Genomic DNA, 20,947 nt, shown 5'->3' on the forward strand with positions numbered 1-20,947 from the left:
TAGAGAAGTCCACCACATGTCCTTTCACTTTGGTTTTCAGCCTCAATAAGAGAGGAACAGTTGATATCAGTCCTGACACTGTGCAGAGCTGAAACTGCTGATGCTCGTGGACAGTACTGCAGAGTCAATGAAGGAATGAACTCCTCAATCAAAAACTGAATGGCTGAACCTACTGAACCCACTGGCTGCAGTCCTCACTGCTCACTGGATAGATTGATGACGCAAAGGAATCCTGCAACGAAGCTGCATTGAATTCCTTCTCCCTGGTTTTTGTCTTTGCATTGACCACAGAAGTTGTCAATTAGTTTATGGCATCTTAGTTTGTCTCTGTATTCCCTGGGACAACTGGTAATGAAGAATCACTGTGGACTTGTCCCGTATGAAGGGATCACGACAGTGGTGGTCCTCATAGAGATTAGGCCCAATATTTACACCAGATGGTGTTTTGGAAACACTACCTGGGATTGGGGACCAGGAAACAAATCTGGAACCACTCTAGTCGCTTCTTGTGAGAGAACTGTTGACTAGGTAGAAAAAGCATCATGTTAGATTAAAGGCAAATATCTTTTAAATATGATCAATGATTGTATTTGGACATTCTTTACAGAAAACAAATAATGTTTATGGAACAGATTTTGTCTTTTATCGAAGGATGGATTTCTGATAGGGATTACCTACTGACCACCCAAGAACACACCAAGACTGATATACTGTAGAACAAAAAAATATCGTTCCATTTCAGATTCCTTCATGAAATAAGTATCTGTTCCAGAACCTATTAAACTGACCAGGCATTAATTTCAGTCGTTGAATTCTTGATATTTAATATCAAAAATGGCTTCAGTTTGTCTCCAAATGTCGAAGCGATCACTAAAAGCACATAAAAATACATGTGTAACCTTTCAATACAAGCCAAGGTCTGTGAAGACCATTACCTGTAGATCTGTAGTTTCAAATTTATTTGTCAATTTTTAAAACCTTAACTTGAACAAAACCATCATCCAGTTTTATTGACAGTTAATGTAATGTGTGAATGAATGTCTGTCCAGTAGTGTTTCAGTTTGGCATCTTTTTTCAGCATAGTTTCTATGACATCGACATTATTTTGTAATATAATTCGGGTGTCATTTAGTGGTCACAATAGGTGCTACACCTGTGTTTATATCTTGTCTGTTGCTATGCAGAAGCATCTGTTACCATCTTTAGTCTTGAATTTCCCTGACTTAAGGAAAGCAGCATCCTTGAGCTGACCCTCAACTGTACAACACTCAGAGCTGTAGGACATAGAACTGACCAAATGCAGACCTAACAAGGTCAGGAAGGTTCTCGATCTAATCCGCTGTAGGACATGGAACTGACCAAATGCAGACCTACCAAGGTCAGGAAGGTTCTCGATCTAATCCAGTGCTGCCAACAGCCCTTTCTTTGCTTCACATGTTTGCGCATTTGGAAAACAAAGAACTTTTTTTTTTTTAATTCTCTCGATCTGATCAGGTGTCGCTGTGTTTACTCAGCTGTTTGTGAAAATTAAACCAGCCTGTTTTTATTAGCTGGATCCTCCAGGGAGACAGAGGCGCACTGTTTTAACAGACAAGAGAGCTTCTTTTAATACAAAGAGCGTTGGTGGCAGGCTCTGACCCAGACTGGGCTCACTTTACAACACGTCTTTGGCTCTAAGTCCTTGGGGACACGAGCCATGTGGACGTTATGTCATTCAATTAAAATATTATATTTCCAGAGGGAAGGAAAAATCACTCAGGAATGTTAGGTTATTAACACAAGTGGAATTCTGCAACTAGAGAAAATGAAAATGACAGAAACACCAAAGTGTTTCATACACCCTAGTTTAACTTACATCAAACTAACCAAACCCAATCAACCTCAGCTGTTGTGGTCAGATTTTCTGACCTTTTACTGAGCTGCTTGTTACTGCAAAACCAATCACCATCTTACATATGAACACACATGCACTTAGAATATAAATACAAGCTAGCTCAAAATCAATACACTTTGGCTGATAAAAATTTTCTAAAAGTTATGGTTCTTGAATTGGAAACGGTTCACCGCCGTGGCGTCTTCAACCTTTTCGGACTATTTTTGGGACAAAACAGAAAACAGTGCAAGTTGCAGAACAATAACTGGTGTTGCACAACACGCGCCTCCCCTCTCTCCTTAGTCTCAGCCTCTATCTGTGCCCACAGCCTACAAATAAGCAGTGATTTATTACAACAAAAGCGCGTGTCAACCAGCGGGTACGCTGGCAAAACAATAACGTCCCATCCCCTCTGAGCCGAGGGTAACGAGAGGTGATGACAAGTGGAGTAACGGGCGGTGATGGTGGATAATGATGACGATGATGGTGATGATGATGATGATGTTCTGGTCGGTGTGTGTAAAAACCAAACCTGTCATCGTAGCAGAAATCTGCGTCCAACGTGTTCCAGTAGAGACCCAGAGCCACGGCGGTGCACAGCAGCTCCGTGATCATCTCTGAAGAGCGGAGTGGGGAGAAGATCCGTGGGTAGAAATGACTGAAAGATATCTGCCTTATTCCCGGTTTCCCCCCCTAATGTGAAGTCTTTATTCTACTGAGATTTTAATTCAGCCGCTCGGCAGCCCCGCTCTCCAGCGCGTTTCCCACGATGATGATGACGTGCAAAGTGTGTCAAAGTCTCCCATGTTTTTCTTTAACCCATGTCACTGGAGGACGGGGTTGGAGGAGGCTTCAGTGAGGAGGTGTGGAGCTATCGGTACCGCCGGCTCTGGGTCGGAGCTGTGAGCATCTCTGAGCTGCGGACTCCCGGCTGTGAGCATCTCTGTCTGTGTCTGCTCTGACACTGAGCGCGGAGCAGAGCGAGGCAGGAGGAGGCATGTGGTTCGCTGTCAGGCTGCGCATGCGCACCGGAGCCCAGAAGGAGAGGAGAGTTAGAAACGAATAGAAGGAGCGGTGATCCGGCTTACTTTAATTGTTTTTCCCCAGTGTTCTTCTTCTTCATAGTATTAGTTTGAAAGCGTTTTTTTCATTCAACGGAAAAAACGATTATACTTATTAAGACCTAGTAAGTAGTAGTTGAAAGATTTTTTGGAGTCGCCTGTTTTTTTCCCTCGGGTTTTGTGAGCACCATTACTGGACTTTCCACAGTATGAAGAAGGCTGTTTTGACGTGAACTTACGCTTGTAACTTAGTTCTTACATCGTAGTAATATTACATATACATCTTGAGCTTTCCTGTGTCTTAGATACAGCACAACTGCCTAATTTTAAGGCTAAATTCGAGTGTTTCTTCCCATTTCAAACCTTTTTAATATTGATATAAACTAAAACTATAATTATATAAATTATTGGAAGGATATCAGTTTTTACAAGTGTGAGTGGTTTTCATAGAGTCCAGTGGAGTTTTGACGCATTAGCTGTGAATGTGACAATAGCCCTGTCTACAGAAGGGTGGCGCTGCAGGAAAGGAACATGGCATCAAAAATGCACGCCCTTAACCTGACATCACTCACTATGGATCTTCATGATGATCCATTATCCAGACTCTGATATGAGGCAATTTAATGCTAAAGTAACCACAGAAGAGCTGAGTAGGTGCTGGTGGTGCTTGAGGGCGATGCTCAATATCCCACCCTAACTTTCTAATTAAGTAGTATTGATTAATTTGCCGTGCACTTACCTCCACCCCCTTCACTACAAGGCTTCACTGGCCATTAATCTGGAAATCGAGAGAATAAATCCATCGCAGAAAATGGCAGAGGTAGAAATTAAGTGACTGGAGTTTATGAATGTGTCTGTGGCTGCCAATGGATGACACGCACTAATGGTACATGAATCAAGGCCAAGGCAAAACAGTCATTCTGAATTTGGACCTTGACCTTCTGGACTATCGAGGATGACGGGTTGCTCTGCTTTTTTTTTATTGCGATTTATGTAGAATTGCTGCGTCTGTTTAAAAAAAAAAAAAAGAAAGTCTGTGCTTCTGCAAAGTGTTCTCTAACCATCACCCTCACATTGCAGTTTCTGTGAGTGTCACAGCATATAGTTAAACCCACACACTCACGAACGCTCGTGCGGCCGAACTCTGCCCCCCAGGGACCAGAGGTGGTCCGCGCTGCAGCAGTCCCCGTGAGTGATTAAGGGTTTAGTTGAAGGAAAAGCAGGGGAAATATTCCTGCATAAACAAAACAAAGCCCGGGGCAAAACAAACACATTATGGGAGCTGAGGTGTTTACACTCGCTGACTGATTACCATGTGTGGAGACACGTACATGCAGTAATGAGACTATGGCTCGCTCTTTGGGAGTAAACTGGGAATAATTGTACGTCAACATTGCCTTAATAGGCTTTATTTGCAAGTTTAAATGGGAGTTGAAGTGGAAGTCAGAGACTCCTACGAGAGGGTGTTTAATTATGACTCGTTTTGTTGTGTGTGTCTGTCTGAATAAAAGATGGTCGGCTGTAGTTCAGTGGGCAGGAAAGTTGTCACCAACCCAAACGTCTGGGTTCAAGTCCAACTCTTTGCCAATATGTTCTTGGGCAGTACACTACAGTATACTACAGTATCTGTGTACCACGTATTCCAGCATGGACAAAGTACATTTAGCTATGTACGCGTGCAACAGTTGCTCTAAACAAAATTCTCCGACTACGACAGGCCCAGTTTATGATGGCTAACATTTAGAAACAATGAAATGTTTCTAGGTTTTCTTGGTAAATGGCCTGTAATGTTAAGTTGACAAATTTCCTCAGGTTCCACAAGGTTCTTGAACATGTTTATCTTGTCAGTGCTTCTCAAAGTGTGGTGCAGGGACCCACGGGTGGGAACGGAGGCGTGACAAACAGGAGGACATTTCAATACATTTGAAATGTCATTTGTCCAGATTTTTGTTGGGGCGCCATGGGCAGGTGGGGCTGGAAAATCATGACCAAAAAGGTTTGAGGTCAACTGGTATAAGTAAAGGTTCCCCGTACATTTTACATTCTCTGTGATTAATTCGTTGAGTGATGATGTTATAGTGACCCTTTACGCTTGGATGTTTTTTTGGTCGTTCTGAAATCTGTGATCTTGTCCTGTTATTTGAAGGCTATTTAAGCCCAGCTGTGCATAAAATAAGGCTCTCAATGTTACACTTGAGAGAAACCCCTCATCTTGAAGTAGGCATTCATATAAGTATCATCAAATCCAAATGTGAAGCTGCAGTTCCCTCGTTCACCTCGGCCAACAGCACAGACCTCCACCACTAACTACAGTACATTTCCACTCGCTGTGTTATTCTGATATTTCTTCTCTCTTTTAAGCCATGATGGTAATTTCCTCCTGCTATTTACAGCGGAAACGCAGCCTCTTCACCCCAGGAGATAGAAATCACACAGGAAACAGACAATCACAGACCCCGAGTCCTGCCGTCACTGACAGAAAAAATCAAAAACAAAATCACCCTGATTGGTTTTAGAGCAACAGTCATATTCAACAGAAGTGAAACCAGGAGCCAGAGCAGATCCACATCTGGGTGTTACCTACTGATTCAGACAAAGAAGAGTTGAAAAAAGAATTAGGCTTAATTACTGTTTGGGTTTAAGGAGACAGCAGTTAGTTTAATATGATATAATACACAACAGCACTATTAGTTAACTGCTTCAAATAATAGGAGGAAATGTCAGAGTGAAGTCATAACAAAAATAAATGGCTGTGTAATGCACCAGTCTACCAGGCTGCACAGCTGTTTAATTAACATCGCTGCATTTAATTACTCTGTAAATAAGAGGATGTTTAAATGAAACGATAAATTCATTGAAATGATTTTATGCTGCTGTTAAAGCAACAGAAGTCATTAATTAGGATTAATTCAACGTTAGACTCGCACCTGTGTCATTTCATCTTCCCCTGTTTACATTTGTTCAACTGTAGGAACAGTTAGCAAAAACAATTAGCCAAAGTGGAAAGTGAGGTTAGCCAAGAATATAGCACAAATACGTTAACCACTAAAAAAACCTGCAAATAGCTAATATTAAATGACTAAAAGATCTTGATGAGATAAATAAATAAAATCATGTCATTAATATGTTTAAAATAGCCTAGCCTAAGATTATGTTTTTAAAAGTAAAAATGAAATTAGTCAATGACCCTTAGCGAAAAACTGCACGTTAGCAAAAATATATTTCGAAGGTCAGACAACTAAATACTGACAATAAAATGGTAATAAAAATAAAGGTCAATAGCTAAAAACATTCAGAACGCCTCACATTGTACCAAACATTTTTCACAGAAGAAGAAGAAAAAAGCTAATTCTGGCTAATCTCCAGATGTGGTCCACATGTCGTAGAGCAGAGACTAAATAACCTCTTTCTCATGGCGATAAAGAAGATTTTGATCTAAAACAAGCAGCGTGTGCCTAACACAACTTCCAGCCTAATCCTTATTCTCTTATACACACACACACACACACACACACACACACACACACAAGCACACATCTGGCAGGGAAAGCAAAACATGTTTTTTGATATACACGGAACCAGATTTTGTTGTGATGAAGGAAAAATCCTCTTGTGACATTGAAAACAGGAAGTGATGATGATAGAAAATCACAGATGAAAGAACTGCAGCGGTTTTATGTAACAATTGGTGGATATAAAAAGGATTAACAGGTGTTTTCACAGCAACAGTACAGTAACTTTTCCTTGACTTTTTCCTCGACTTGCTGCTGCGGGGACATTCCTCCCACTTCCTTTTCAAATTTTAACTCTTCGTGTTTTTCGGGCTATTTAATTTCCTCTCCGTTCATATTAGAGGAGCTTCTTTCAGGCCCGGCGTGATATTCCCCAGCTGTGACCTAATTACAGCGGCGTTACCGACCGACGTACTGATGAATATGCGCCCTTCCTGTTGGGGAACCTGGAGGAACCTTGAGAAGTTCTTTCATATTTACCAGAGGAACAGGAACTTGTGTCACATCCAAAACCTACCGTGAGAAACGTTGATCACAGCCACGTTGTCCCAGAGTTTGACGAATTCTTTGCACTTCCTCCTCTACAACTTGGTCCAATTCCTGCCTGGCCAAGGAAAGTCGGTGAAGGTGGGATCATCTTCACATCATTTCCTGTGTGGACTCTTTCAACCTTCATTACATCCTGCCTTGGTTTCCACTGTCTTTTGATGGGTTCAAAGTCAGGGGAACAGTGTTCCCCACTGGGGCAGGAAATTGAGTCATTTTGCAGGAAATTTGTTTGTCGCTACATTATATGTTTTTGGGACATAGAGTATTGCCTTTTTTACATGTAAATGATAACTCGTTTTTGGCAATGCCATTTCTTTTTTCTATTATTGTGCGGCTTGTGCTTCTACTTTGAAATGTCTACTCAGTTCCAACAAAAATATTTTTAAAAATAGTAGTGAAATGTTGCTATTTTGTTAATTCTTTTAGCAAGTTCTAGGCTAAATTTTAGCTTTCAATATTTTGGTTTAAATACATTTGGAAAATATAACTAACTTTGAGTACGTGTTTGTGGATTTAGTGGACTCTTAGTTAGTTTAATTCATTTTTGATAAACCCCTCAATGATGCTGAGCTAACTATTCATCATATCATATTTAGTTAACTTATTTTTGTTAGCGAACAGGATACTGTCTTAATATGTGTTATATGTTTTGAAATATTTTACACTTACAGCTATTTTAGATGAATGTTCATGTCAAAAATGACTTTCTCTTTGCTATTTTTTGCTATAACGTTTTTAGCTATTGGCTAATTTTTGAACACCATATGCAGTTTCTTGAGGACTTCTGTTTATCATTTTGGACATAATATGGCTAATATAACCTTTAAACTCTAAAAGCACTTCTACCTGACTTGACATTTTTTTAGTTTAAAATCAATGTTGCTTACAGTAACCTCTTGCTACCTCATAGCTTATTTGGCTAATGGCAGGCTAACCCTACACTAGCATTTGGCTTATTATTATTAACTGTCATATTACCACATTGTTGTTACCCAGTTATTTTCTGCACTAACTTTTAGCTGTTTGTGGGCCAGCTAACAGAAACACGTTTGTGAGTTTATTATAACTGAAGCCCTTTTTATCATTCCCTTCCTCCTGTCCATGTGGGCACATGAAAGAAATGCGTGTGTGTTTTCGTAAACACATGCATGCAGGCATCAGGAAGAGGACAGGTCCACAGGACGTGACTAACTTGCCCACAAAAAAAAAAAACCCTGCAATATTTATAACTTGAATTGGTTGCATTTGCGTCCAAACCAGTACAGCCACCAGAGTCCGTTGGCTGTCAGCTTAGAATGTGCTGCTGGATCCAAACGTGGTCCAGACACAGCAGAGACTTCAAACCATGTGTCTTTACAGAGATAAAAATAAAAGCTGTGGCACAGTTTAACTGGGGTGACGTGGGCAGAACTGATCTCACCATCACATACAGATGTGTGGGCTGCTGTATGTACACTTAGTGTATATAGAAGATGAGGGTGGTGGATGTGAAATACAGAAACGCTGCTGCACCAGTGTCGCTGTCATTAATGGTCAACACCAACACAGGGTAATGACAAAAAAACCATGATTAATCATGATTTTAATGCGATTAAAAGTTTTACCTTTACTGATCAAACTGATGTCCCTGACATCCTTTATTTTTCTTCATCTCAGTTTACAGTAAATTTGATTTCCCACAGTCATCACTGCTGAGTTATGCAATAAACACTCGACAAAATATAACCATATTATTAAAAAACAAGCAGGATTTATTAAAAATGTTCAAAAACCAAAGACAAAAAAGGACATCAACAGTCCCGTCGTCGTCCTCAACTGCTTCTTGTTCGGGAGTCGACCAAAATTGTGTTTCCAGACGTGTCTCCCGAGGCTCTTAAATCCCTGGACAGTCTTTAGAAAAACAAGTGTTTCCTCAGGAGTGTCTTAAACACGAAGACAAAAGCACAAACACGCCGTCGGTCAAACCGCTTTTACAGGTGCTTGAAAGATGTTTGTTCATCTGTCGACCTCTGGGAGAAGAACCAGGTCAAAGAGCCTGAAAACGAAAATGTCAATGACATTTGTTTTTCATCGGCCGCGGCAGTAAATCATATTAAACAAGACATGAAGAATATGAACAGATTATGGTCTGAATCACTGGCATGACACATTTGCGATCATTTGGTCATGTGTTGACGCTCATCAGCTCAGGCAATTCTGTTTCCCAAACATCTTCAGTCCGACGACGGCGTAGCATCGAGGAGACAGGAGAGGATCGAAGAGCTGCACCAGCGCTGACACGGGCACGTCCTGCCGTACAGTCGCATCAACAACAGTGAGAAACGACACAGACAGTTAGGGTTTCACCGTAACAGTGTTTGTTTAACTGATGATTTGCGTAGAAACCCTGCCGAAGTTTGCTAAATTACAATTCCTACTTTAGCTATTTCCAGTCACAGTTTGTACTTGCTCGATGCTGTTTTGACCTTTTAGCTAAGTTTGCTAAATTATAATTCCTACTTTAGCTATTTCCAGCCACAGTTTGTACTTGCTCGATGCTGTTTTTGTCTCTTTTGCTTTGGTTCGTGCCTAACTTTTAGCTACTTGTAGTCATTTTATCATCTTCTATGTAAATCTGGCTATTTATGCTAACTCTTAGCCATTTCTTGACCCTAACAGTCAAAATCCAGCAATGTTTTTTTTTTTTTTTTAGATATCTTATATAAATAAATTAACTGGCTAAAGAGGTAACACTGTCTGAATGAATGTCTAACCTTTGGCCATTTTGCTATATTTTGACTAACTTTAGCTATTTTAGAGGTAATTTTCATCTTTTCTTTTCATCTGTTTCCAGCTTTTTGATCTTATTTTTATCTACATCTACGTTGCTCGAGCTTACATTTAGCTTTTTGACTTTTATTTATTTATGTGCTATTTTTCGGCTATATTCTAGCTAATCTAAAAACTAATTATCCATGCAAATTATTTTTGGAACCTTTATTTTTTATTATTTTTGGAATAGTATCTGACTTAACTATAACCTATATTTCAGACTTTTTTCTCATCGTCTTATTTGACTAAAGAAAAAGAAACATTTAGAAACTTTTCTTTTTCTTTTTCACTGATTACTTGTCCAGTTGAACATCTGCGTCAGTTACTGTACGTGACTATACCTGTTCTTTCAGGTAACACAGACGGTCCAGGAGAATCAGACCTTCGATGCAGGGAGCCAGGGTCACTTTTAACTGCACAGAGCGGGAAGAAAAGACAGAGACAGATTAATTCGCTTCTACTGAAATAATATTCCATTCACCAGTGCCGTTTCTTCCAGCCACAAAAATGTCTTATTCATCGAAACAACGCACCAAAAAAATCCACCACGACTTGTCTTCTCAGAAACTGCTGTTTGTATTTATCTCCCCGAAAACCAATGTGCTGTTTTATATCTTCAAGGAAAATTTGTATGTTTCTTGACACTACAATTAGTGGCCTCAGTCTCAAACCAGACGCTGCTTTTCTTCCTGTTTTCTGAAATACATCCAGTGTCGGTGCTTCTCCGCAGACTGCTACGATTTCATGTAATAGTGAGTCATTTTTATTGGCCTCAAACATTTCATTTTAGAAAGCTGACGCAGGTTGTTGTTAAAGGTTTGATGCAAACGGGCCGGAAAGTTTGGATGGTCCTCACGTTCAGAGTCCCGTGAGAAAACGAAACTAAAGGATCGTCCTGGCTATCGTGTCATGAGACTTGTTTACTGGAGGAATGTTTTGAGAAGAACATTTGTGTAATTTGCTGTCATTGGTTGTTTTAAACACAGAAATAACCAGTGATGGACCTTCAACTAAGGCTGATTAGGTTCAAGTATGTGTCCATGTCCAACTATCCTAAAGACACAGCTGTTGACTTTGACTTTTCAGTTCCTCTGCAGGCCGTCCTGGAGATTTTCTGTGGAACTGGCAATAAAACCTTGACATTTAAAGTGGACCTACTCTGACGTTTCCACCTTGGGTTTCGTGGCTGCCTTGCAACCGTTTGCAACATCTCCAGGAAAGGTGAGTAATTACATTGGTGTCGGGTATTTTCCAGTTTGGACGCAGTACTCTGACACAATTAGGATTACGATTTGAAAACTCAAAGTTAGGCAGTGGTAGCCTAGTGGTTAAGGAAGCGGACGTGGGTCCGGAAGTCTTCAGGTTTGAATCCACCAACTGCCAAGTCACCACTGAGCATGGCACCGTCCCCACACACTGCTCCCCACTGTTCACTTTGGTGATGGGTTAAAAACAGAGGCTCAGTTCTAGAAGCCACTGTCTAGATCAGACGTGGGCAAACTTTTTGACCACAGTGGGTCCCAAAATTTGACGGGGGTCCGGGTCAGGAGCAGCTAGATTGAGCGTTTGTGTAAACATTTGTTTGAGCTAACAATGCTTTTACCTTTTTTGCACCATCTATTGGGGAAATGCGGGTATTGCAGGGGGAAAAGTATAATGATATATATATAAAATTTGGACATGTTTGGTGGCCGGATTAAAAGGCGCATCCGGCCCTCGGGCCGTCCGGATTAAAAGGCCAGGGGGGCCACATCCGGCCCTCGGGCCGTAGTTTGCCGATGCCTGGTCTAGATGCACAGGAGTGACTAAAATCCACCAACAGGAAGCACAGGAGTGACTAAAATCCACCAACACTATGCTGTAAATTTTTCTGTTCAGAAAATATCTTTGTGTGTTCAGACTTAAAGGTGAATATGATCAGGATTAATCTACAGCTGCTCTGTGATTCCTCAGACTAAAGATGTCAAGGTGTGAAGGCCAAAATGCCTAAAATAGCTGAAAGTGAATAATGTCAGAAGTAAAGGGAATTGTTATATATTGTAATTCCTTTGGCTGCAGCCAATCCCAGTTGGGACATTGAGGGTGGGGTCCACGCTGGACAGTTCTCCAGTCCATCAAACTAAGGGACAGACAACTATTCACATTCACATGGTGTGAACAGTTAACCTAGTCCTGCATGAGTCTGGACTGTGGGAGAAAACGGGAGTAACTGAAGACCACAGGTGTATTATCTTTAGGTGATCTCATTAATCAGTCGTGACAGTGACTTGAATAAAACACTAACCATGTTAAAGGCCAACATCTCATTCATCCTGGGTCTGAATCTGTCGTGGAATTCCTGGACGTCGCTGTTAGAAAGCTGAGGAACAGAGATGCAGCAGGAAAACGGTGTGAATTTCAGAGGGAGTCGAGGGAGAGAAGAGTGAAGAGCAGCATCTGTTCCCCTTAATTCCATGACATTAAATCCAATCTTCTCAACTGCTTTTACTACCAAGGAAAATATTTTTCCACTCAGCACTCGTACGTGTGTAATGATCCTTTTTTTTTTTCAAACTTTTCTTTTCCTGGACCATGTTGTAAGAAGAGTAAAGTAACATCCTGACTCCGACCTTTGACTCATCCAGCTCCAGTTTGCGCAGAGCTCGACGAACGTAGTCGACGAATGACGTGGCCTTGGAGTAAACGTTCCCGACTCTCTTCTCACTGTGGAACACACACACACACACACACACACACACACGTGTACGCAGTGTCATTAATTTCCCCTCCCTCAGTTGGACCTGTGAAGGTCTTAATGGTAATGAATAGATGCTGTTACTGGACATTCAATACTGGACTGATGTTAGTCATTAAGGTAAAGGTCACACAGAGCAGCCACGAGACAGAAACGCTCCCAGTCTTTTAGGAAGGACTTCGATGCGTCTTTTTTTTTTTTTTTTTTTTTTCAAGCACGTCCGATAAGAGTGAACTGAACTTGATCAATTAGGCTGCAGGAGAGGAACCAGGAACTTCCTGTGAATCTTGATCCAGATCTGGGTTTGATACAATAGTCTCTGTATCACCAGTCGGTGGGAAATGAACGCAAACGAGCAGGAAGCTGCTGCTCATCCTGCTTTAGAGATACAATAATAATCAGAGAGAAGAAGAATTGATTTTATTTCATTTTAAAGTCTCTGTATTTGAAATTAAAATCAGAACTTTGAGATTTAACAAAAAAGTTTTTACTTGCAAATGTATAAGAAGCAAGTAATGCTAATGTGTAATAATAATATATAACTCTAATGTATAATAATATAGTAATAATGTTTAATAATAATAATACAAATTCAAATTTAAGTAAACGTTTGAGGAAAAAAAATGTTTAGAGTTCAGTGGGAAATAGTTTGATCCTAATATGAAAAAAAATCAAGATAAACATCAAATTCAAGATGGAAATAAGACAATTTGACGTTAATCTAAGAATCTCAGAGATAAAGTCAGGAATAGTAAGGTCAAGGTCAAAACCCAGTTTTCTCCTCTTTGTACTCTTGGAAATCAGATTTTCCAAAATGACTTCTTTGCGCAAATATAAGTAAAATGAACAGTAAACGTTATCTAACTCTCGAATGAAAAACAATAACAAATAGAAGTCACAATAGAAGTAGTCCACAGCCTCCAGCGAACACACACACGGCCCCCCTGTTTCTGACCCCCCCCCCTCCAGTGATGTGCTATAATTAAAACCTGCTGTAACACCGTTTACAGTCGTTGCTTCATTTACTACACAAACAGACCTGAGACCAAATCTCTTCCTGCTGTGGTTCAGAGCAAAGAAAAACTCCCACTCTGTGTGACTTCCTGTTCTGCCCCACAGATCGACAGCCCTCACACACACACACACACTCATACGTCCAAATACATTATATGTGTGGTGTTCTGCCACGTTACCTCTTGTAGGCGCTGTAGTGATCCCTGAGGATGACATGAAGAACTGCTCGGTAGAAGAGAGACTCCATCTGAATCTAAACGAGAACAAAAAAAAAAAAAATCCCAACGTGTCTTCATCCAACATCCAGTCTATTTTTCCATTAAAATGTAGAGCCTCCCCAGGGAGCCATAGAACCTGTATGTGTGTTTGTGTATGATGAATATTTCTGACACTTTCCTCCAGTCCTGATGTAACACAGGGCTGTAATCAGGTCTGTTTTCCAGATCCAAGTGAAGTCATGAACGCCGCTGTGATTGCATTAATATTCATAAACATTCCGTAGTAATGAATGAGTGAAGGATGGTGTCGTGTATCAGCTCTGTGTTTTCTACAAAAACTCTACTCAATCATAGGCAAAAAAACAAAACAAACCCCAAACTGCTAAGTTAATGTTTGCAGACTTGAAGGTTATTCAAAGGCCTTCAAGACAGATGGGTCCCAAGTTCCAACTCGTGGGCCAAATATGGCACTGGATTAGGTTTTTATGCAGCCTACAACTATTCTCTAAATTTATTTTTCTTTTGGTGTTTAGACATTTAGTGAATTCTCTTTCTTCACACGGGTATAAACATCTCAACGTTTGGACAGTTTCTTCTGTTCTTGCTACAGTTCTTGCTACTTTCTCAACAATGTTCAACCAACAATGTTTATTTTATTTATTTATTTTAATTATTTTTACATTTTTTAAAATTAAATTGTTTAATTTTTTTAAATTTTTTGGTAAATTTTTTTAAACTTTTTACAAAATTTGTAAAATTGTAAAATTTTTACACCTGAGATTTAGGCGTAAAAACACCTAATGACCTAATAAAAGTCATTGATTAAATTAGCTGAGGGCCACTGTAGCTGCAACTGTTCACTGGAGAACCATGATAGAATTCAATGTTCAAAAAAACGTTTAGAAAAAATAGAATTTTTCATTTGTAGATAGTTCACTAACTCATTTTATAATTGGGAATGTCTTATGTATTAAATTCAAGGGCAAAATTGAATTATGATTGGCAAATGTAGGGTGTTCATGGTGCAGATGTGGCCCCTGAGCCGGGAGTTTGAGATCCCTGGTAGAAGTTGTTGTTGTGTGAGATCTTACTCACCCCCTGTCCCAGTGAAACTCTCTCCAGCGCCTGTATAGGTTTAAAAAAAAAAAAAATCTTGTAATTCTTTACTTTTACATATTCCTGAGGTTCTGAAGAAGCTGTTTTGCACATCTTTTTGTGGCGTCGCTCGAACTCACCAAACACGCAGACATCCTGGCGTTTCTGCCACAGAACCAGGAGTGAGTGTGGAGATAGTGACTGAGAGGGAATCCACACAGCCTGTCAGGACACCCTGAGAGGAAACACACCAGAATAGAAGCAGTTAGAGGACAAGACGATGAATAAGAAAGTAGCTCCAAATACCTGAGGACACCAAGTCAATTCCAGCTCTTCTTTATTCTCCATCGTACTCTGTGCTCTGAATAAGATGAAACGCAGCTACAGTTTACGTGATTTCGCAGCAAAGACATTGATCATATGATTTTTTTTTTTTTTGTGCCGTCTGTCTGTCTTTCATTGACTGGTGTTGACTGGAGGAAAAAGAACTGAGGGCTGATGGGGTGGGGCGTGACCCAGGGGAGAGTCCGTTAAATACCGAAGCACATGCACTTAAAATTGGGTTGGTGCGAGAATGACTTTTCTTTCTAGTGTTAAGTATTTGTTTTTGTCAATGTCATTTGTATGTATTTATTTTATCTATTTACAAATAAGGTCTAATACCACTTTGCAATTTTTGGTTATTTTTTTTATAATGTATATATTTGCTCACATATTATTTATTTTCTAAGAAACTTTTCCAAATCTTTGATAACTACTGATATGCTATTCATTTAGCTAATTTTAAGCAAACATCAGCTTTTTGTTAGACATTTGGCGTACTTTAGATATATTACCTAAACCTTAGATTTACTTTTATCATTTTAAGGCACTCGTCAGAAATTTAAGGAGTTTAAAACCCTTGAAAACACAACATTGAAAACAGCGCACTTTCGACAATTTTCAGGACCTTGGACTAACACTGACCCTCGGTTGCTGTTGTGAGGGAAAACAGCAGCAGGAGTATTTCATTCCCTCCAATGCACACACACATACTTACTCCTAAACCCAATGGGAGGCCACTGCGTGTGACCACTTGACATACCGCCATTCTTTTCATGTCATTTTTTAAGCAGGTCAGCGTCTGAGGCTAAGACGCCACGAAACCAGAGGGATCAAAGCTCTAATAACATGTGCAGCTGGGGCAGATGGGAAACTGAGGAGGACACAGGGACATGTATACAGTCCGGTCAGTTACCCCTACGTCCCGCTCAGAGCTCAATATAACGGATGGTGGGAGGTGATTGAAGTGGACACGTCCTTCCTGACTCCATGGTTAAATTACAGTATCGTCAACTAAAGTGTTTATTAGAATTATTTGACTTTACATCCATTCTCTATATCACTGCTTCCTTTAATGTAACTTCTTCATCATCTCTGTCTCTAGGGTAAAACAGGCCACCAGGGGAGCTGGCCTGCCTCCCAGACTGCACTGTAACGTGGGAGAGCAGAAGTGTGTGTGTGTGTGTGTGTGTGTGTATAAAAGAGTGTGTGTTTATATGAATCCTTTTGTTGACTCCTTTCGAAAGATGTAGCTGGAGCAACAAGTCGAAGAAACAGGCAAAGTTGGACAGAACCAGGAGTGTTTTCAATCAGCTGTCATGATATCACTTTCAGCTCTTGGCTGCAGCCACGACGAGGAGGTCAAAGGTCACGCCGTTAACAAGGAATGATGTGATGCAGCGTCGACTCCAGCGAACACGCTACAGGCCGAGCATGCAAGTAGGCAGATGATTTCATACCACGTTAAGTTTAATGTAAAGTAGGATGTAAGTGAAGTGACATCACTTGGCGTTGTCCAATACTTGGCTCAGGGGACAATCCTGGCACTTGGAACAAGTATGATATTTTTTTTCTTTTTTCTTCTTTTTTGTCAGATCTTGGGGTATGATATTTTTTTCTTCTTTTTTGTCAGATCTTGGTTTTAATTAGAAATCTTTTTGGTTGACTTGAATCTTTTGGCCAAAATTTAAGCTAATTTCAGCTATGTCCTGGCTAACTTCAAGCCTTTCACCTTGTTAACCTGAGTTGTTATATTTTAACGTGTCCTAACTACGGCCGGTTTTGTTCAGATTTGATGCTGACTTGTCTGCCATCTCATGTACCTTGATTAAGTTATGCTATTTTATGCAATTTGTTACATATATATGTAATTTTTTGCAATTACTTTTTTTTTGCTGACTAGTTTACCCTAACCTTTGATTGCATTTGCAGTATAAACACGTTTTATTATCGCAAGTATTACAGAAATAGCACTGAATCCTGCATTAACAGCATCAGTCACATCCAGTAAGGCCTTATTTTTCTCTCCCCTTCCCTCACCCCGTCAGCTGAACTCAATCTGGAAACAGACGACTTGGCTGCAAAACATCTTGGACATTGACCATAAAATATTGATGTAGAGAGTGCGTCGATGCAGGATGATTCATTTCCATATTACACTGTAATGAAGTGACGACCCAGTGGGTGTCCCTGGTGGGACTGTGCAAAGTGGAAAACCATGGAGAACAACAGAAACTTGTTTTTGTGCGAGGCAGAAACACGTGCAAGGATTTTCTAACACTCTGGGATCTTTAACTCAAGTTTCCTTCACAATTGTAGCAGTAAAACAGTCCCAAACAAAAGCAATCCTCCTGACATCACTTTTTAAGTTTTTATGAAGTGGCCCGTGTTTTTTTATAAACTTAATTTTGGCCACAGCAATGAGATTAAAAGTACTGGTGTTCGTCTACCTCAACAGACTGTGAAAACAACACTGGCCCTTCAGGGCCTCTAATTGTAGGAGAGATTTAGCCCTTGCAGACTGTGAAAACAGACTCTAATTGTAGGAGAGATTTAGCCCTTAGCAGCGTACTGCTAGGTACTGCAACCCATTTTTCTTAGGACCTTGAAGGCATCACTGGCTCTACAACTGTAAAGAATTAGCAGGATGCTGACATGTAACTGACTTTGGACTTGTTTTGACTTAGTTTAGCTTATCTGAGCTAGTGCAGCAAATATGAAGCTACTTGGTTACAACGAAGACTTCACTGTGACTGGAGATCAAGTGTGTGGCCGCGTTTGGCAAGAAAAACCCCCTCCAGATTAAAACCTCAGCGCTAATCTGGTTTTGATCAGTGTGCTGACTCTTTCACTGGAAGCGTCAGTGTTCTGGTGGTTACCCTGCACAGCTGGGTCAAACTCCTCGGTCAGCAGGTGATAGCAGCAGCCCACGCTGCAGACTGCACTCAGCTCCGGCTTGGCCACGAACATCCTCAGGGTGCTGGGCGCCAAGTCTCCGCACGTGTGGAGGCCGACCATGACCGCGTGCTAGAATTTGGAGGAAGCACACAAAGAATATGAGGAGGGAGGAGGAAGTAGGGAGGGGTTGAAGATCAATGGTCAAATTTATTGATGATGACATCCCTGCACATTTGGCACAACAGTTACCGCCCACTGTTGCCCCAGTGATGCAAACTCCAGCTGTGATGGCAGACTTTTAATTTGAGGGGGCCGCTGTGGGAAGGAGTCGGGCGTAGCTTCTATACAGTTGGCCTCCAAACCGCCTACAACCCAATAACATTAAATCTGAGTTGATATATGTTTTTTTAAATACGGACTGCTCACCTCGAGCTCACTGATGAGTTCCCGCAGCTCTGTTTCAGCTGTGACATAAGAGGTGAGGGGTGAAAAGACAGCACTCGTGCCATCGGTTCTGTTTAGAGCTTTCTTTTCCAGGTTCTCCTTCTTCCTCCTCTCCCTCTCCTCGGCACTCAGCAGAGTTGGAGAAATTCTAGGGGGCATCGTTTCGATCACATCCAATGATAAGGCGCTGAGGAACATCTCCTCTGTTTCCGGATTTGGCCGTGCAGAGCTGACATCTGAGAAATCCTTCTCCGTCTCCTCTGACATAATTTCTCCCTCAGCGCCACATAAAACGCCACCGTCTCCACTGAATCCAACTTTCTCTTCTTCTGACGTGTCCTGATGCGACTGCTCGGCTTCTCTCTGTGCCTCCACAGCCTTAATGCGTTTCTGGTAGGATCTGGAGAACTTCTTCAGCTTCCTGTTCCTCTCCTGGGCGCCGTGGGTGTTGATGCTTGAAGAGTCGATGCCGTAGACTTGGAGACCGTACTGCAGTGAGAGGAAAGAACTCAGGTAGCCTTTCCCTGACCCCACATCGATCACCTGGGTGAGAAGAGAAGATAGAAGTCATAACAATGCCTTAAATCATATTAAAACTCTCTCCTCAGCAGCTATAAAGTGTCACCTCACCTGTCTGACTCCACAGCACTTAGCCAAACACGCCACCACCTCAGACATGGACTGGACCTCGTGAGATTTTTTAGAGTTCATAAACTCATCTGGCTGCAGCTCAGCACCTGAGTTACACGGAGCATTTAAAGAGTGGAACATATTTACAGGTTCTGTTCTTCTTTAACTAAGTCCCACACCAGTCCTGCGGTCATATTTTCAGGGAGACAAACCAAATCTGGTTTCCTAATTTCAGTAAAGAAACATTCAGGTTCACATTCTATTCTGTGACTCTTTCTCACCCATCTCTGCTCCTGCAGCTCCAGACTCGAGCTTCTCCTCCCTGAGGGTCTGCAGCAGCTCATCTCTGCTCCAACAGACGCCAAGCCCTGGGAGTGAGTGAGCCGTTGCTGCCCGCAGAAGTTCATGGGCATCGACCAGGCGCTGTGTGTCAGGGCAAAATCCAAAAATGCTTCTGGAATCATCTGTTTGGAACCAAAGGAACCATCACAGTTAAGTTGCACCATGTTTAATCAAAAGCAGAAATGACTATTAAATCTGTTTACCACCAAATCAAAAGATATTTTTCTCACCGAAAGGATTGTGGCCTATGGCTTAAAAAATCATTTATTTCTAACATTAGGCATTTAACAATCGACATGTAATACCACACATGCTCTTCATTTTACAGCAAACTTTTAATTATCATTTTGCAATTTCTTGCAAATTACTTTTTCTAAAATGTATTTGCCACTTCTATCTTTAACAGTAATGTTGCTGACGTGCTGATATGAAAAAAGCGTTCAAATGTAAATAAAGCTTTGCAATACCCTTTGGTATCATTGTACATTTTAATAGTATTGAATCCAAAGCTAATATTTGCCAACTTTAACATATTTTGGGTTATGCCCACAATTTGATGTATTTTGTTTAACCTATTGTTTCTTATGGAAAAACCTAGATTGTTTTGTTTGATTTCTGAGAAACCGTTTTGTGACCTGTCAGAAAATTAATACCATTATAATAACATCTTTAATTTATTTTTAACAGTAATGTTGCTGACGACCGGGTAATATGAAAAAAGCGTTCAAATGTAAATATTATCTATGAAAACAACAATCGAATTACGTTAAAAATATTAATAATTAGTATTATTTATATGAAGTCTATAACAGCATATTACATTTACCTTTTCTTTTAAACTCTGGCGCCCCCTGCTGCTCACTGCCGCGAAGCACGGCCGACAGAACATCCTCCGGCGGCAAAGCCACGAACTGTTTCCACACGTTATGCGTGTAAAACTCCACAGTGTGCGCGTTCGCGATTCTCAGAGCTATCGAAAGAAACTGTTTGACTTTATCTATCTTGTGTTGTATTTCTGCGAGGCTGTAAGAGCTAGGAGACATGATAAAAATAGATTTAAAACAGACCTCACGGTGTTATGGTAGCAATCTTACGCTGCTGACGTAAGCATAGACATTTCTAATCGAGAAGGGTTGGTCGATTGTTTTACTAACTGCTTCGCTAAGACAAAGTTAATCATAGCTTAAGGAAGTTGACTGTGAGAGATATGTATTTTATTTTGAAATTTAAAATATTTTTGTAAAAGCGTTCAAACCTTCACCAATTTCCTTTTTCAAGTTACGTTAATATAGATGATTACAATACCAGGAATTCTGGGATATTTTTCTGTCCACAAAACGGTACTTGAAAATCTGCCTTACTTTGGCTATGCTTCTGTTTATAATTAATACATTTAATATAAAAATATTATTTATGAATATTTTTTCCAGTCTGCTATTTGACTG

At 40.6% G+C, this 20,947-nt stretch overlaps 2 protein-coding genes and 1 long non-coding RNA gene across 3 annotated transcripts in view; 1 reads left to right on the plus strand and 2 right to left on the minus strand.

Moving 5' to 3' along the window:
* The window catches only part of LOC103382774 (transmembrane and TPR repeat-containing protein 2), a 54,865-nt gene extending 51,879 nt beyond the window's left edge, over window positions 1–2,986 (minus strand). The window contains exon 1 of the mRNA XM_025057139.1: window positions 2,406–2,986. Coding sequence (XP_024912907.1) covers window positions 2,406–2,488 — 83 coding nt within the window. The 5' untranslated portion in view covers window positions 2,489–2,986. The remainder of the gene's footprint in view (window positions 1–2,405) is intronic.
* A 4,606-nt stretch (window positions 2,987–7,592) lies between these two features.
* Window positions 7,593–20,923, minus strand: mettl25 (methyltransferase like 25). Its single transcript, XM_008315660.3, has 12 exons — window positions 20,329–20,923; window positions 19,442–19,624; window positions 19,161–19,267; window positions 18,513–19,073; window positions 18,068–18,215; window positions 15,008–15,102; window positions 14,868–14,897; window positions 13,734–13,807; window positions 12,416–12,509; window positions 12,091–12,165; window positions 10,148–10,219; window positions 7,593–9,284 (listed from the first exon to the last, which is right to left on the minus strand). The coding sequence occupies exons 1-12, from the start codon at window positions 20,543–20,545 to the stop codon at window positions 9,177–9,179; spliced, it is 1,764 nt and encodes a 587-aa protein (XP_008313882.1). The 5' UTR covers window positions 20,546–20,923; the 3' UTR covers window positions 7,593–9,176.
* Window positions 18,945–19,889, plus strand: LOC112487334 (uncharacterized). Its single transcript, XR_003050348.1, has 3 exons — window positions 18,945–19,077; window positions 19,177–19,309; window positions 19,460–19,889. It is a non-coding gene; the product is annotated as an uncharacterized LOC112487334 (long non-coding RNA).
* Window positions 20,924–20,947: the final 24 nt, after the last annotated feature.

This window comes from Cynoglossus semilaevis, chromosome 8 (assembly GCF_000523025.1).
Source record: "Cynoglossus semilaevis isolate Cse_v1.0 chromosome 8, Cse_v1.0, whole genome shotgun sequence".
In the NCBI taxonomy this organism is placed as follows: domain Eukaryota; kingdom Metazoa; phylum Chordata; class Actinopteri; order Pleuronectiformes; family Cynoglossidae; genus Cynoglossus; species Cynoglossus semilaevis.

What these genes read in the sequence shown, in the direction of transcription:
- mettl25 (XM_008315660.3), bottom strand. Translation starts at nt 20,545, where the DNA reads ATGTCTCCTAGCTCTTACAGCCTCGCAGAAATACAACACAAGATAGAT. An exon ending in AGCTGCAGGAGCAGAGATGG is followed by an intron (nt 19,268 to 19,441) that starts GTGAGAAAGAGT and finishes CGTGTAACTCAG; the next exon opens with GTGCTGAGCTGCAGCCAGAT. An exon ending in AGTGCTGTGGAGTCAGACAG is followed by an intron (nt 19,074 to 19,160) that starts GTGAGGTGACAC and finishes CTTCTCACCCAG; the next exon opens with GTGATCGATGTGGGGTCAGG.